A 13584-nucleotide genomic window follows, 5' to 3' on the forward strand; every position below is an offset into this window, starting at 1 on the left:
AAGAGTTTTGCACGTACACTATAATGCAACCACATGCAGTGTTATTAAAACCAAAGCAGAGATTTACTGAGTGCTGTTTCTTTGTTTTGCTTTGCTTTTTTGGTCCATTAAATGATTTTTCCTTGGAATTAACAACTTAAAAGAAGTGGTGAACAAAAAGACTTAAAAGAAAAAGATAAATGGGCCAGAGTTCAGAAAAAAATACAGCTTTTCTGTTATGCAACAGCAAAAAAGGTTTTTACTATGGATTATAGCCGTTGTGCTGAACAATTCTGATGAAATATTTATTTAATTACTGTGTTTGAAGTGACTACCTTTGAATTTTGGACAGCGATGAACATTTCTTTTTTTTTCAAGAAAGCTGTTTATAGATTAATGGAGAGCGTCATTAGTTTCAGCCCTATAATCGCCCAAAGTAAGATGTAAAATGGAAAACCTGAGTCATTTATCTTCCTCCTGTCTTCTTCTTGTTTATTTGCTGAGGGGCAGCATTAGCAGACTGAGTATCATGTAAGGTAGATGAGTGTTTGTGATTACTCTTGAGGGGAGTTCAATATATGGATTTGCTTATCTCCTCTCTGCATCCACAGGGGGCACGTCCATGTTTCCTGCTCTGGGTGGTAACACCAACAACAGGCTATCTGAAAGAACAAAAAACTGAAGCAGCTGGTAGATGTAGAGAAAGTGTTTGTGTCTCCAAAGATGGGATATTTCCTATGCTTGTCTAGTATTTTTTCCAAAACTGCCTTTATCTGGATGGAATAATCATTTTGCGTAAGAGATAAAGCTATGACAAAGATCATTTTCCAACAATATTCCAATGGATACATCTAATGTATTTGTGGAACTTTGTGCTTTGTAGTTTTAGAGAACCTTTTCAGAGTTAGGCCTATTAATGTTTTTAGTTATTCTTTAATAGTATACCTTCTAAGATGCTATCCATATGGCATCATGATCTCATCACTATGTCTGTGTGTTAATTATTAATTAATCTGATTAATTAATTATTAGTTTATCATTCAATTTTTTTGCTTTTTTGTTGGGAGAATGCAAATGTTGACACATTAAATCCTTGAATCTGCAAAGTGCTGGTGGTGTCACTGTGAGAAACGCACAGGTATACTCAGTGGATTCACAATGTGAGGCACTAGTGAGAACAGAATTATTACCTATTGTGCGCATCATTTGAAAACCAAGTTTTGAACTTTCTCCTGACTTGATTGCCTCAACATCGTTTGGAGTTTCCCGTCACATACTGAGATCAAATCTACAGTTTTGACATCATCACACCAATCATCGGTTCTCTTCTGCTTATCTGGTTCAGGGTTGCAGGGATGCTGGAGCCTATGTTAACTGCCACTGGGCAGTGCATACCTTAGACAGGTCGTCCTATGGCTAATTCACTAGAAATCAGCCAAAATGCATGACTTTGGACTGCGGGAGGAAACCAGCATTTCCGGAGAGAACCTGCACAGGAAGAACATGCTGACTCCACACAGGCAGATGGATTTTCTGAACTTCTTGCTGTGAGGTAACACTGGTGACCACCACACCACTGTGCTGCTGTGCCACCCACATCATCACACTTTGCATAATTTAATTATATTAAGCGTGGTATAGTTTAGAGGTTACACCTTTCAAACTTTTTCTATTATTGCGTATCCTCAGACTTTTTCGATTTTTATTTGTTTTGTTTCTGAACCTATATCATGTCTTGTTTTGCCTTATTTTAACCACCAATCCTAGCTCCTGTCTTTTTCTTCCTGTCTGACTTGAACCCAGCCTTGAGCCTATCCCCAAGCAATCATTTCTGTAATACCTTACCATGAAGAAAAAGGCTGTTATGCGACTATAGAAAATTAGATCTGAAGTGGAACTTCACTTTAGCACAAGACTGAATTATCTTCATTTGAGCACAGTCAGCTTCAGCCGGCAACACACTGTCAGCTATTACAACCTACTGCAGCTACACCTCACAGTAAAAGTCCCTGAAGTAATTCTTCAGGGAGTGATAAATAAGTTGTGAGATCAGCAGCCTCCAGTTAGATCAAAAAGTATCAGCGTGAAAGCCCTGTGTGCATCCCTGCTGGAAGGAAGAAAAAAACTTTTGGGAAACTCATTTCTTCTGCATTTTGATTGCTTACGGATTTCATTTCTAAAGTGGCTTATGTAACAAACAGAATGTCTTTGTGCAGCTTTGGTCGAAACACACACAAATCAGCTGGTGTTGCTCATCAGTGAATTTCTCTTGTATTATAAAACACATGCAGCCATTTAGTTGGTTTGTTCACAAATCAAAAACAATCACTCAGAGACTAAAACGGGGAAGGTCTGCACACAGGTGAACTACAATTTAATCACTGGGAATGAGAATTCAGTCATTAAATTGTTTATTGTGTAGCCCTTTTCCATTTTGTCACATGCAGTGACTGAATATTTTTTCTTTGGTGTGAGCACACTCGGTCTTTTTTTCTGTCATTACTCTGGTGCTGCCAAATTTAGAAGCCTCATCAGAGTCAAAAGGAAGACCTAATTCTAAAGCACGCACCTGCCTTCTGCTCTCTAACAATGACAGCATCTGGTGTGTCATCCATGAAGCAGGAAATACATCACAGTTAATAGCTTTCTAATGATAGGAAAAACCTGAGATTGATTATATATAGACGGTATAATGTAATTATAAAGACATTCTCATATACTCCCCAGATAAAGACCTCGGAGCCATAATTCAGCCAGGTACAAGGCATCGTTGATTTACTGTGGGTTCTTTCACAGCTCATCTTCTGCTCAACATCAGTGGCTGCACTTCATTCATAAAAAAACGTGCAAATATTGCAGTGTCCTTAATTGAAAAGCCTTAGGCAGAATCAAAGCAGGGTCATTTTTCTCATGTTATTTTTTTTAAGACAAAGGGCTTTTATCACCACAATGAGATGCAAGTAATGAAATATTTTCAAACATCATCATGTGCATGTACAATTTTACTGCTACTGCTACTTAAGCTGCATATTTTATATCTTTTTGTTTCAAACAACTTGCTGATCAACACAGTTAAATAAAAGTACCACAGGCACTCACTGGGGGCCTTATACAATGAGAGAGTTGCAAGAATTTTTTTTATATTTAAAACAATGATAAAAACAAAGAAAAGTAAAAACTGAAGTTAGTTAAAAACAGTAAATGTAAGACTGACATTGTGTAAGAGATAAGTGCAGATTGCATGAACAAATAAGGTATAAACTATAAATCAAAGAAAAACAATGGGATCTTAACCTGACAGGTGTGCTCACCTGTTATAGAATGAAAGGGTTCACGCCTGTCTAGTATAATTAGCATCTCCACAACAGGAAGTAAATTATATTGAAAAACTGGATTGGATATGAGTAGAACCAGTCTTTGTAATGACATTAATGGACCGGTTTGTACCGTTCGTTTTGGCCCCCGGGCCACATGTTTGACACCCTGGCTTGAAAGCGAAATAACCGTTCCATGAGAAGATAATTCATCTGCAGTTGTTATTCAGCTTTTATAATGAACCACCTGTTTGTACACAATGAATAGCGACCAAAGGTTGAAAACTACAAGTCCCAAAAAGCTTTGCGCCACTCATTAGCGTGTGTTCTGCATGCAGTGGGGAGAAATGTAGAGTGTTTGGAGGCGGAGAGTCAGTCTGCTCACTGTGGAGCTGTGTAGGGGCAGCAGGAGGAGCCGACGCCGACAGAAAGGAGCGATTCAAAGAAAGACGTGAACGTTGCTCAAATGCACAAAATTGGGCTTTGAATTACGCCGGGAGGAACGGTCGTGTGGTTTATCCGGAGCCTTTGGTTTGGACAGAAAGGGTGTAGACTACGGACACGGCAATCCCCTTTACCCCCCCTGAAACAGCGAGAGGAATCGGAAAGAGGTGAGAGGAAAACCGTTTGGGACTGTGAGACATTTAAAACTAGCGAAGACAGAGAAACGCTCCACAATTGGCTCAATTGAAGTTGAAGGAACAGTTCTGACGGGCTGCAGGAACATGACCGGCTTCAGTTAGCCTTTATATGATTTTTTTTCCTTCTTGATGAATGCAGTTGTTCGCCGGTCTAGTCATTTTTAAAAAAGCCCCCATAGGTGTAAATTGTATCCCATCCGAAATGGGTGAGGTTTGTCTGCCATACAAAAGACTTGCGCTTCCTTTCCAGTCAGCTGAAGTGAATTTATGTCGTTTTCTCTGATGGATGTATTTTTTTTGTTTGGTTTTTTGGTCGCCTTCCGTCTTAAGACAGCTAAGGTTTGATGTATTGAACACTTATTTGGAAGGCTTTGTGTTGACGGCGGGGAGCGCCTTAGAAAAACAGAAATGTGGAAATGCATAGCAGCCCGTGTAAACCCTTGTTATTTGGCAGTGTTACAAAGTAACCAGCAAGACTACGTGTGTGCGCGCGCACGTGTGCGTGTATGTCTGTCTGTGTGTGTGTGTGTGTGTGTGTAAGCGTGTGATTTCTTGGCTGAGGAGACTGGGGAGTATTTGCATTTGCTCCAGTATAGAAACAACAACGATGATGAACAACTAAATAGGAAGATGGTTAAAGTGCAGCTGGCCACCAAAGCGCCAGAATCTTTTCGGTGAGAGCTTTAATGGGCCTTTTTGCCCTCTAAAGTTTAATCATTGCTGCAAAACCTTAAAAAAAAAAAAGCTGTTATGTTACATTTACGCCCATGTAAACGACCTTTGTACGTGCAGGAAAGGGGGTCCTGTTACTTGGACTTTTTTCCCCCCACAGTTCAGGACGGATGTGGACTGTTTGGGATTTAAAGCCACATAGGAAGGAAGAGGGGATCAGTGGATAGACTAGAGAAACTGGACGAACCCCTGCCAAGAATTTAGTTGCAGGGCAGGCAGGCAGTGATGTGGGATGTGGAGGATGAAAGCACCGAAAAACCAGCTTGCCCACCTCTTGTAGCTCACTAAATAGAGTTCACTCTTCTTTGTAGGCTGGAAAATATCTGTAAAAGTACTGTGCATGATGATAAATGGTGTCAAACTGCTTCAGCTTGTATGGAGACTCTTTAGGGCAGTAGATGTGTAAATAAATTACACACTTGTGTTTTCCACTGTCTGCTTCTAGGAGAGTAAAATATGTCTCATCAACTGCCTACTTGACTAATTAGGACATATTGATGATTTTTTTCTTTTTTCTAATTTGTGTGTTCTCATTTTGTTTCTGTTTTCCAGGGAAGGAGGCAGGCTTAGTGTGTTATTGGAGAAAGCCATTCAGCACTGGCAGTCTATTCCATATTAATGTAATGGAAACACCCTTTTGGTCGGTAGCATCTGAAATGCATCAGTGGAAATATATCAGTAACTTCCATGGCTAATTCTATCAAGCAGCGGTGGCTTGAGTTTGCCAGTGGATGCACTCAAGAGCCGAGTGCCCTGCCATGCCCAGCGCCATGCTAAGGCAACACATTCATAATAACAAGGAGCACTTAGTTCAACCAGTGGGGAAGCTATGGAAAAAGTTGGTGGAAAATCTATGGTTTAAACCTCAATTTTAAACTTCCTTTTTTCATTTTGACCTAGATTTTCTGTAACGCTCCATAGCTCAGTTGCTTTTCCTGCCATCCACAGCGGCTCTGCTCTTTTCTCTACTTTTCACCCAGCTTGCCTTCTCTCTCACTGCTTCTTAAAACCAAGGACAGCTAAAGTGCATCCTTCTTTTGCACCTGACAAAATGGATGTTCGAATTTACAGCCAGCCTTTGTTGGAGATGAAAATGTGAAGGGGCGTAATGAAGGGAACCTGAAGAGGAGGAATAGGTGGAACAGCAGCACTAGATCAAAATGGCCCAAACCAGTTTGCTGAAAGGGAAGCGCTTTTACTGCCGGGAGTGGGTGTTCCATAAGATCCAGCATTGCCTCCAGGAGAAAACCAACAACCTCAGTGGAGTAATCAGCACTCCCAGTAAACAGCCCCCGTTGGCACCTGGTGGTAGTGCGTCCAACCCTGGCACCCTCACAGCAGGATCTGCAAAGTCGGGTAGCTCCTGGGGTGTGTTGCTGGTGGGAGGGCCAGGGAGTGGGAAAACTGCACTGTGTACAGAGCTGTTATGGCCCACATCAGCCCAGGGAACCCACCGCGGTCTACACCAGCAAAGCCTGGCTTTCCACTTCTGCCGGGCAGATGACTCGGACACGCTGTGCGTCGGCGGTTTCATCCGAGGTCTGGTGGCTCAGATTTGCCGCAGCGGGCTACTGCCGGGATATGAGGAAAAGGTGCGCGATCCGGCTGTGCAGAACACTTTGCAGCCTGGAGAGTGCGAGAGGAACCCCACAGAGGCTTTCAAGAGGTAAAGACACACACTCTCACACAGTTAAAGTATGGCTGCAAGCAGATGATTTCACAGATTAGCACCTCTTTACAGTGAGACGGATATCTAATCCATGTCGACAGGACCTCATTCTTTGCTTAATCAATTAGTCAGCATCTAAAAGCAAATAGTTGCCGTTTGCAGCTTGCCTTATGTGACTATTATGTGTTTTTGTCAGCTTTTATCTCATTGTTAAATACTGGATGATTAGACATACACACCATTTAATACCATCCTGTTTTTCAGTCTCTATCTGTTTTTTCCTGTTGATTCATTAAAAAAAATCAACTGATGCACTTATATATCTTATTGAAACAGCTACCTATTGCAGCCCTTCACAAAATTACCTGAATTATGATTCTTTTTTGGAAAATATAAACCTGCCTATTAAGTGTTTCTTCATATCTTCTTAAGTTAAAAAAAAAAAAAAAAAAGAAGTAGCAAAAACCGGTGTCTCAGGTAGTAACAGAAATCTAGGAATTTGGTTTGACTAGAAATGTAAAGTGCAGCCAGCCCATCCCCCCCAAACCTACCCTCGCCACCTCCTGACCCTGATGCACCTCCCCCCATTTATTTTTTTTTCCCTGCACACACTCATCACATAGCTCCGCCCCAGCAGCTTCTCCAGTTATTTCTTGTCATGGTTTTGTTGGTCTCCCCCCAGTGTGACATGCTGGGTGGGACTGTCCCCGCTTGGCTTCGGATTCAGGAAAGGTCAGATATTTTTAAGTTGTAGCTTAGCTCACGAGGTTAGAGACTCATGAGAAAGAAGCTTTGAAGTACCACTGACTCACTGACCTGGGTGAACTGAACTGTGGTTTAGGTTCACCCGGGTCAGCCCAACACTGTGCAAGAAGATGAAGTGCACATGTAAGGCTGAAGTACAGTAGGCTCGTGGGATTCGAGCACCCTGCCCGGACATGTAACACGATCAAGATGGACTGTTATTGCAGACGGGGGCTTTAAACAGAGCTGTGTGTGCGCGTTACTTGCACGACTTGTCTACACAGTATAGGTCAGGCCGTCTATGCAACACAGGCTGGAATGCAGCACTGTACACACACACTCACGTTTCTCATCTGGCCATCTGGTGATGCTTATTGCACCATCTCAGCATCACACACAGGAAGAAAAGTAGGTCAAATGTTTAGTAAGGTAAATCATTTTTCAATTACTCACCAGAGTCAAGATCCTAACCCACCTTTTTTTCCTTTCTTTTTGTTTTAAACCCACTCATTCCTAAGGAAATGCTCATCTTGTCATCGTCTCGTAATCACGAGGCTTCCACCAATGATTAAGACTTCAGTTTGACCCTCTGAGATAAAAGACAGGTTATCATAGGAACATTGAAAAATAGACTGAACCCAACAGGGACAGACTTTTCACTTCAGCTTTGCTCTATGTCACTCTGGATGTTGAGGGCCTTTTGCAGACACTTGCACTTCACTGAACCCAGCCTCATGAAGCAAACATTCTGTAACACTCGAGACCTCAGGCTTTAGATTTTGCAGACAACAAAGACACAAGGCCTATTATCTCTGCCTGTTGTGTTCGTCAGCCACATAAACGGTTGAGTAAATGCCTTATCGCCATCTCAGGTGTAAAAGCATCCCAGGCGCTGTTGTACACAAAAATCTGAACAGATCCCCTGCTGATCGAGATGCTATCTGGATTCAGGAAGTCAAGATTGCATCTGGCAGTGGCATTTAGAAAAGTACAAAACAAAGCAAGACGTGGAACGGTGTTACTCTATGAGTAGTAATTTACATCAGGACTAATGTTTACACAGGGATGCATGTCTCGTTTTGATTCAACTACCTTTGGGTTCATATTTATTGCAATAAAGGTCACACGAGTTTCATTTAGTTAAGGGTCTTGTTTAACACAGTTTTTTTGAGGCGCTGTTGACCCCCTCCTCCTCCCCTGCCTTCCAGCTGTGATTTTTAAACATTACCTAGTGAGTGAGTGCAAGAGGCCCTGCAAAATTCTTTGGCCTAGTCAAAGACAAACAAGTCAGTTTGTTGGTAGTAATCACCAGCACTGTGTTAATACAATGAAAGCGGTTTAAACATGGGTTTACGTCCACTTACTTCCACTCCGATACCACAACTAACCAAAATTTGGACATTTTAATAAATCCCTGCACATTTTTTATGAACCTGAAGTTTCCCCCCCATGTTGTAATCCTTAATTTCTGTGTTTTATTGCTGTCAGGTTACAAACATTTGTAGCATGAACAGTGACTTTAATAATAAGAAGCCAATATACTATTTAAATGAAGGATATCTTCAAAGTAGAGTTAATTTTTAAGTATGACTAGAACAATCTTGCATTTTAAGATGAGTCTTGTGGACATGATGATTAAATTAACAATAAATGGCAATCAAGTGAATAAACAGAATTAAAGCAGGTTCTTAAAATTTACCTGATTATCTACTGATTCATTGATTGGATACTTATCTGTCGGTCCAGTATCTCTGCTAAAGGACAGATCAGTTCAGTTTTGATGTTAGTCCATGTTTACTACATCAGATGTCAGCAGTGCGTCCGTAAACCTGCGTATGGAGCACGGAGAGTGCTAATGACGAAAGGTCAGGACTTTGGAGGCATTTCACGCTGGCTCACAACAAGTTTTGTTCATTTCTTTGCAGTTGTTTGTAACTTTACCGATTCAACAGCAAACGGTGATTTGACGATGACGGACAAGAGCAGTTAATGGAGGTTTTCCTTGTTTCCCTTGCTCTTAACTCCAATTTGCTCAATCGGATGAACTTCCATCTTAACCTGTCTGTCAACTGCTCTGTAAAGTTTGCAAAGGAGCAAGTGGTGAAACAGAGAGCAATGGAGGCAATATGGGAAAGAGGCGCAGAAAAGCAACAATTCAGAAATTTACATGGGAATTTATGCTTTCAAGTTTCTCAAATCTGCCTTTTTTCTTTTTTGTAGACAAAAACATCTGAAATGCTTTTTCTGAATTTCTTTGGGCTAAAATAATAGGAAGATGAAATAACCCGAAGGTCAGTAAAAAAGAAAAATCTGTGGCCTTAATCGTAACATTAACAAAAAAATCCTTTATTAGATTGTGATCATGACTTTAGTTCTTTTAACCAGACTTTCTATAAAGTCTTTTTTAATTCATGCCTGTATCAAAAGGCAGTTTCACCTTTTAATTTGCCCTTTGTGTGCTTCAAGTCTGCCAGTGCCAGCGTGTGTCTTGTTCAGACAATAAACTTCATAAAATAAACTTTGGTACATTCACTGCTTGCCATCAGAGCTATCTAAAGGCTTTGACACTTGAGTTGCAGTGTATCATCAAAGATTCGACTTCCAGACAAAGCCAAAGCACATTCCTCTGTCTTTATCGCTTCTTCTGTAGTCTGTGTCTTAGCACTATCAAAGGCCACTGCCATGTTTTGACTGGAGTCCTCCCGTTTGAATCAGTTTGTGAATTTTAAACAACCAGTCAGCCTCCTGTCATCCAACATGCGTCACTTTCTCCCTTCAGGACAAAAGAGCTGGCTTCGAATAGGTGGAATTAACTCAGTCGCGTCGGTCAAATGACAGGCAACAGTTGCTTTTCTTCTTCTTTTTTTTTTTTTTTTTTTCCCTGATGGGACAAAGCAGGCTTTTAGTGTAGGTGTGACTTATATGTGGATCTGTTGTAAGGCTATTCTCCAGTAAGCAGGAGTTAAGTTTGAATTGCAGCTGGACGAGTTTCTATTTTTATAGAAAGGGCACAGACTTCAGAAATGATGAATGACTGTGGCTTTAACTGGTGAAAAAGATTTGAACTTTCTTGGCAATGTTTTATTCCCTCAAGAATTGTCTGTGGAAGAAATTGATGATGCAGTTTTGAGATTTTCCTAAAAGATGGTTAGAAATGTTGATTTTCTGGCAGCTTCATCAGAAGGTTCTTTGTTTAAAAAAAAAAAAAAAAAAAAAAAAAAAAAAATTTGCCTGTTGCTTTGTTCCAAACAACTGTTGATCCTCCGGAAAAATAGTCACATCAATCAAAGATAAAGAAAGATTAGATCAGCTGTTCTTGCCTCCGGTGAGATCATGAATATTGTTAAACTTTTTTTTTTCCTAGTCATTTTTCTAGACAGTATTGGCCCAATGGGATTTCCTTTTTAAGCGTCTTGAGACCAATTATGCCAGAGAGATAAATGTAGTGACATTTGCAAAGGCCTCTGATCTGATTGTTACCTGAACGAGAGAAAGCTTTAAATAATATAAAATTAACGTAAAACTGTGACCTCACCCATATTGGTTGCCTGAGTCTCAAGTAAAACTAACCAAGCGGGAGCTCTGCGGTGTTTTTTTCCTCTTTGTGTTGACTTTTTGACTGTTGCACGTTGGGCGGCCGTGCTTATTGGGGTTAAGGGACCTTAAATGAAAGCAGCTCACTGGCTTTCATGTGGTGCACGGCTGTGGAAAACTCGCTGCAGATTAGGCCCACATTTTAGAAACCAAAAAAAGACTCCCAGTGTGACGCATCAGCTCCAGTAGAGCAGATGAGGAGAAATGGCAGCACTGGTGTGGCTGCACCGATGACTCAGCAATCTAATGCCAACGTCTGTCTCCACACCACCGGCTATGTGTGTACTTTTTGTTAGAGCTTATTTGTTTGTGGATATGTCTGCCTACGTGCTGCATGTGGGCATACAAAACTGATTCATGTAATTGTTACCCTCACACACTCACAGTCAGCATTGCTGCAAGTTTATACTCATTCATGAAGTGGAGCTCCTTTCTGATTGTTCATTTAGTCTACAGAATATTGGATAATTGTGGAAAATGTAAATCATGTTTGTAGAACCCAAGATTAAATCTCCATATGATCTCACAGTCTAAATAAAAGTCTCCAATGTATTAGGACTTGGAACAAAGGAAAGCAGCAAGTCTAGCTTTTTGCAAAGCTAGACTTGCTGAATGTTTGCCTGATATATTACGTAAATGATTAAAGCCTCTGAAAAGTTAGTTGATGAATAAGTTACAATTTAAAAGTTTCAAATTAAGTACAAGCGAACCTCTAAGTCCTGGAGAAGACTTTCTAGTGTTTGAATGGTTTAAAGAAAAATGCTTAAAAAAACTGGACTACTCTTCTGTGCCTCATCCGGATTGTGTGGGTGTGTTTTAATCCCGTTTGATTGATAATGGTCTGGAAACCTAAGCAAACAACCCCACAACTGTCATCACATTTTGCTGCAGAACCCTGATTAGTAGAGATGAATATGAGATCACCTTTTTCAGCGGAGTCCCACCCACTTGAATTCTAAGGAGCCTGGAAAGAAAAGCGTCTGGACTTAAGGTTTCTTGAAGACGTTTCACCTCTCATCATAGAAGCTTCTTCAGTTCTAAGAGCAATTGGTGGAGAGTCACAGATTTTAAGCCCTATGGGAGTGTCTTCAAGAAACCTAAATGTGTCCAGATGCTTTTTTCCCCAAGCTCCTTGGACTACGATGACCTGGATGAGTGAGAACCTGCACAGACACACCCACTTGAATCCATTGAAACAACTAAGGACCAAAAACAAAGACAAATTTTGCTCATGGAGCACTTCTCAGGGGCTTTAATCCAATATTGAGATTATTTTTAGAAAGCTTCGGCATCACTCTGCTGCCCTTTGTTACCAGAAATCTGTGAATCCAGGTAAAACCTCTGCTTGAAGGTTTACCTGTCAGTGCTGAAATCCTTCCCAGTGTGTGTATATGTGTGCTTAAGCTGGATGGACCCAGCTGTGAGTCTGTGTACATCTGTGTGTGAGGAGAGCAGGAGCACAGCAGAGTGTTGGATGAGGACAAAAGGGAGGGAGGGGGGCCCAAAAAGGATGAAATTTCAAATTCCTTTGACGGTATTGGATAGCTGGCCAGGAATGCACACCTCATCTGGGTTGGGAAGAGCTTGGGGGGATTTGGAATAGCTATGGCATGAGGAGGTATGCATGGTGGCCATGAAAGAAGTGTGTTTACACTTTGTCAAATCATTAAACAGCATCATTATATAGATGCATAACGTTGAGGAGATCTCATTTTAATATAATTTACCAAGAAATTGGTCCATTCTGAGCAACTACAATTGGAATCACTTTGGGTAATAAGTTGACTATAATACTCTCACAGAGTGAACACACAGTGTAGTCATTGTGTGATCAGTCTCGTGAGATGCTTTCGGATTTAAAATAAAAAAGTCATAAGACTCAAAGATTAGATTAACTAAAAATTATCACTTTAAGATCTTTATCAATGGTCTATTAAGAAGATCCTTTTCGGACTTGCCTTTGAAAGCTGAAGCTGTTTTTGCATGAAAGCAACTTGGATCTCTTTTCATATGCTTCTCACTTCCCCCTGACCAAGCAGTCTCCAACACACCATTTCTCGGTCGAGGAGGAGGCATTTGTCTGCCGAGGGATTCAGCGCAGAATTGATCGTGCAAATCCATTAAGACGAGATCAGATTCTTGCATTGTCCAGCAGTTTTAAAGAACAGCAGAAGCAAACACTTTTAAATACTTACAGGGCTTTTCTAAAATGATTTTTGTTTTGTTACTTTTGTGTTATGTCGGATAATCTGCCTTCGATACAAGGTTTATACACCTGTTTTGATGCCACAGGCTAAAGCCTGGCCTGAAGTGGAGCATGGTTGAGATGTCACAGCCCTTTTCCCAAATACTGGAATACTTAAGATGTCAATATAGTAATTAATTTTTCTACCTATAGCACAAGCAGGTGCAGCTTTTCATGCTGTATGCCCGCATTATAGCCTGACATAAACCCCACCTAATGCAAATGTGGTAAACACTATACAATGTCAAATTACTCTAAATAAAAGAAGAAATACACCAGATCAGCTACAGTCTTAGTTGTCATTAAGCTGTGAAAATGATACTCACATATTTTGTCATACTTTTTCTGTTATTGTTTTATGGTTGTTCATAAACTGCCTTTAAAAATTCATTTTTATAGGGAATCTTTTTAAAAAAATATATAATTCAATTGAAAAATGAATAAATTAAGATGTAAAGGGTGGTGGTGGATACAAGTTCATCAAGAAGAGGAGTTGGGGCCCTAACTAGGCTTTGTTTTGACTCTAAAGTCTGCCTCGCAAGGGCAGCCGCCAGTCGTTGGCTTCTGCTTCCACCTGGGGATGTCTGCGGGGGCAGATGAGGCGAAGAGAGAGCCCCAGGCGGCAGTGGACTCAGATGCCTGCTTGAGACATGCTCAGCAGCCAGT

The 13584-nt window shown here is 40.8% G+C and overlaps 1 protein-coding gene across 1 annotated transcript in view; it reads left to right on the top strand.

Annotated features, from left to right (window-relative positions):
- The first annotated feature begins 3626 nt into the window (after nt 1–3626).
- ankrd50 (ankyrin repeat domain 50) overlaps nt 3627–13584 on the top strand; it is a 38680-nt gene continuing 28722 nt past the window's right edge. Inside the window, exons 1-2 of the mRNA XM_003443366.5 lie at nt 3627–3904; nt 5219–6332. Of these exons, the coding sequence (XP_003443414.1) occupies nt 5827–6332 (506 nt within the window). The 5' untranslated portion in view covers nt 3627–3904; nt 5219–5826. The remainder of the gene's footprint in view (nt 3905–5218; nt 6333–13584) is intronic.

Source organism: Oreochromis niloticus, linkage group LG2 (assembly GCF_001858045.2).
Source record: "Oreochromis niloticus isolate F11D_XX linkage group LG2, O_niloticus_UMD_NMBU, whole genome shotgun sequence".
NCBI classification, from domain to species: Eukaryota; Metazoa; Chordata; class Actinopteri; order Cichliformes; family Cichlidae; genus Oreochromis; species Oreochromis niloticus.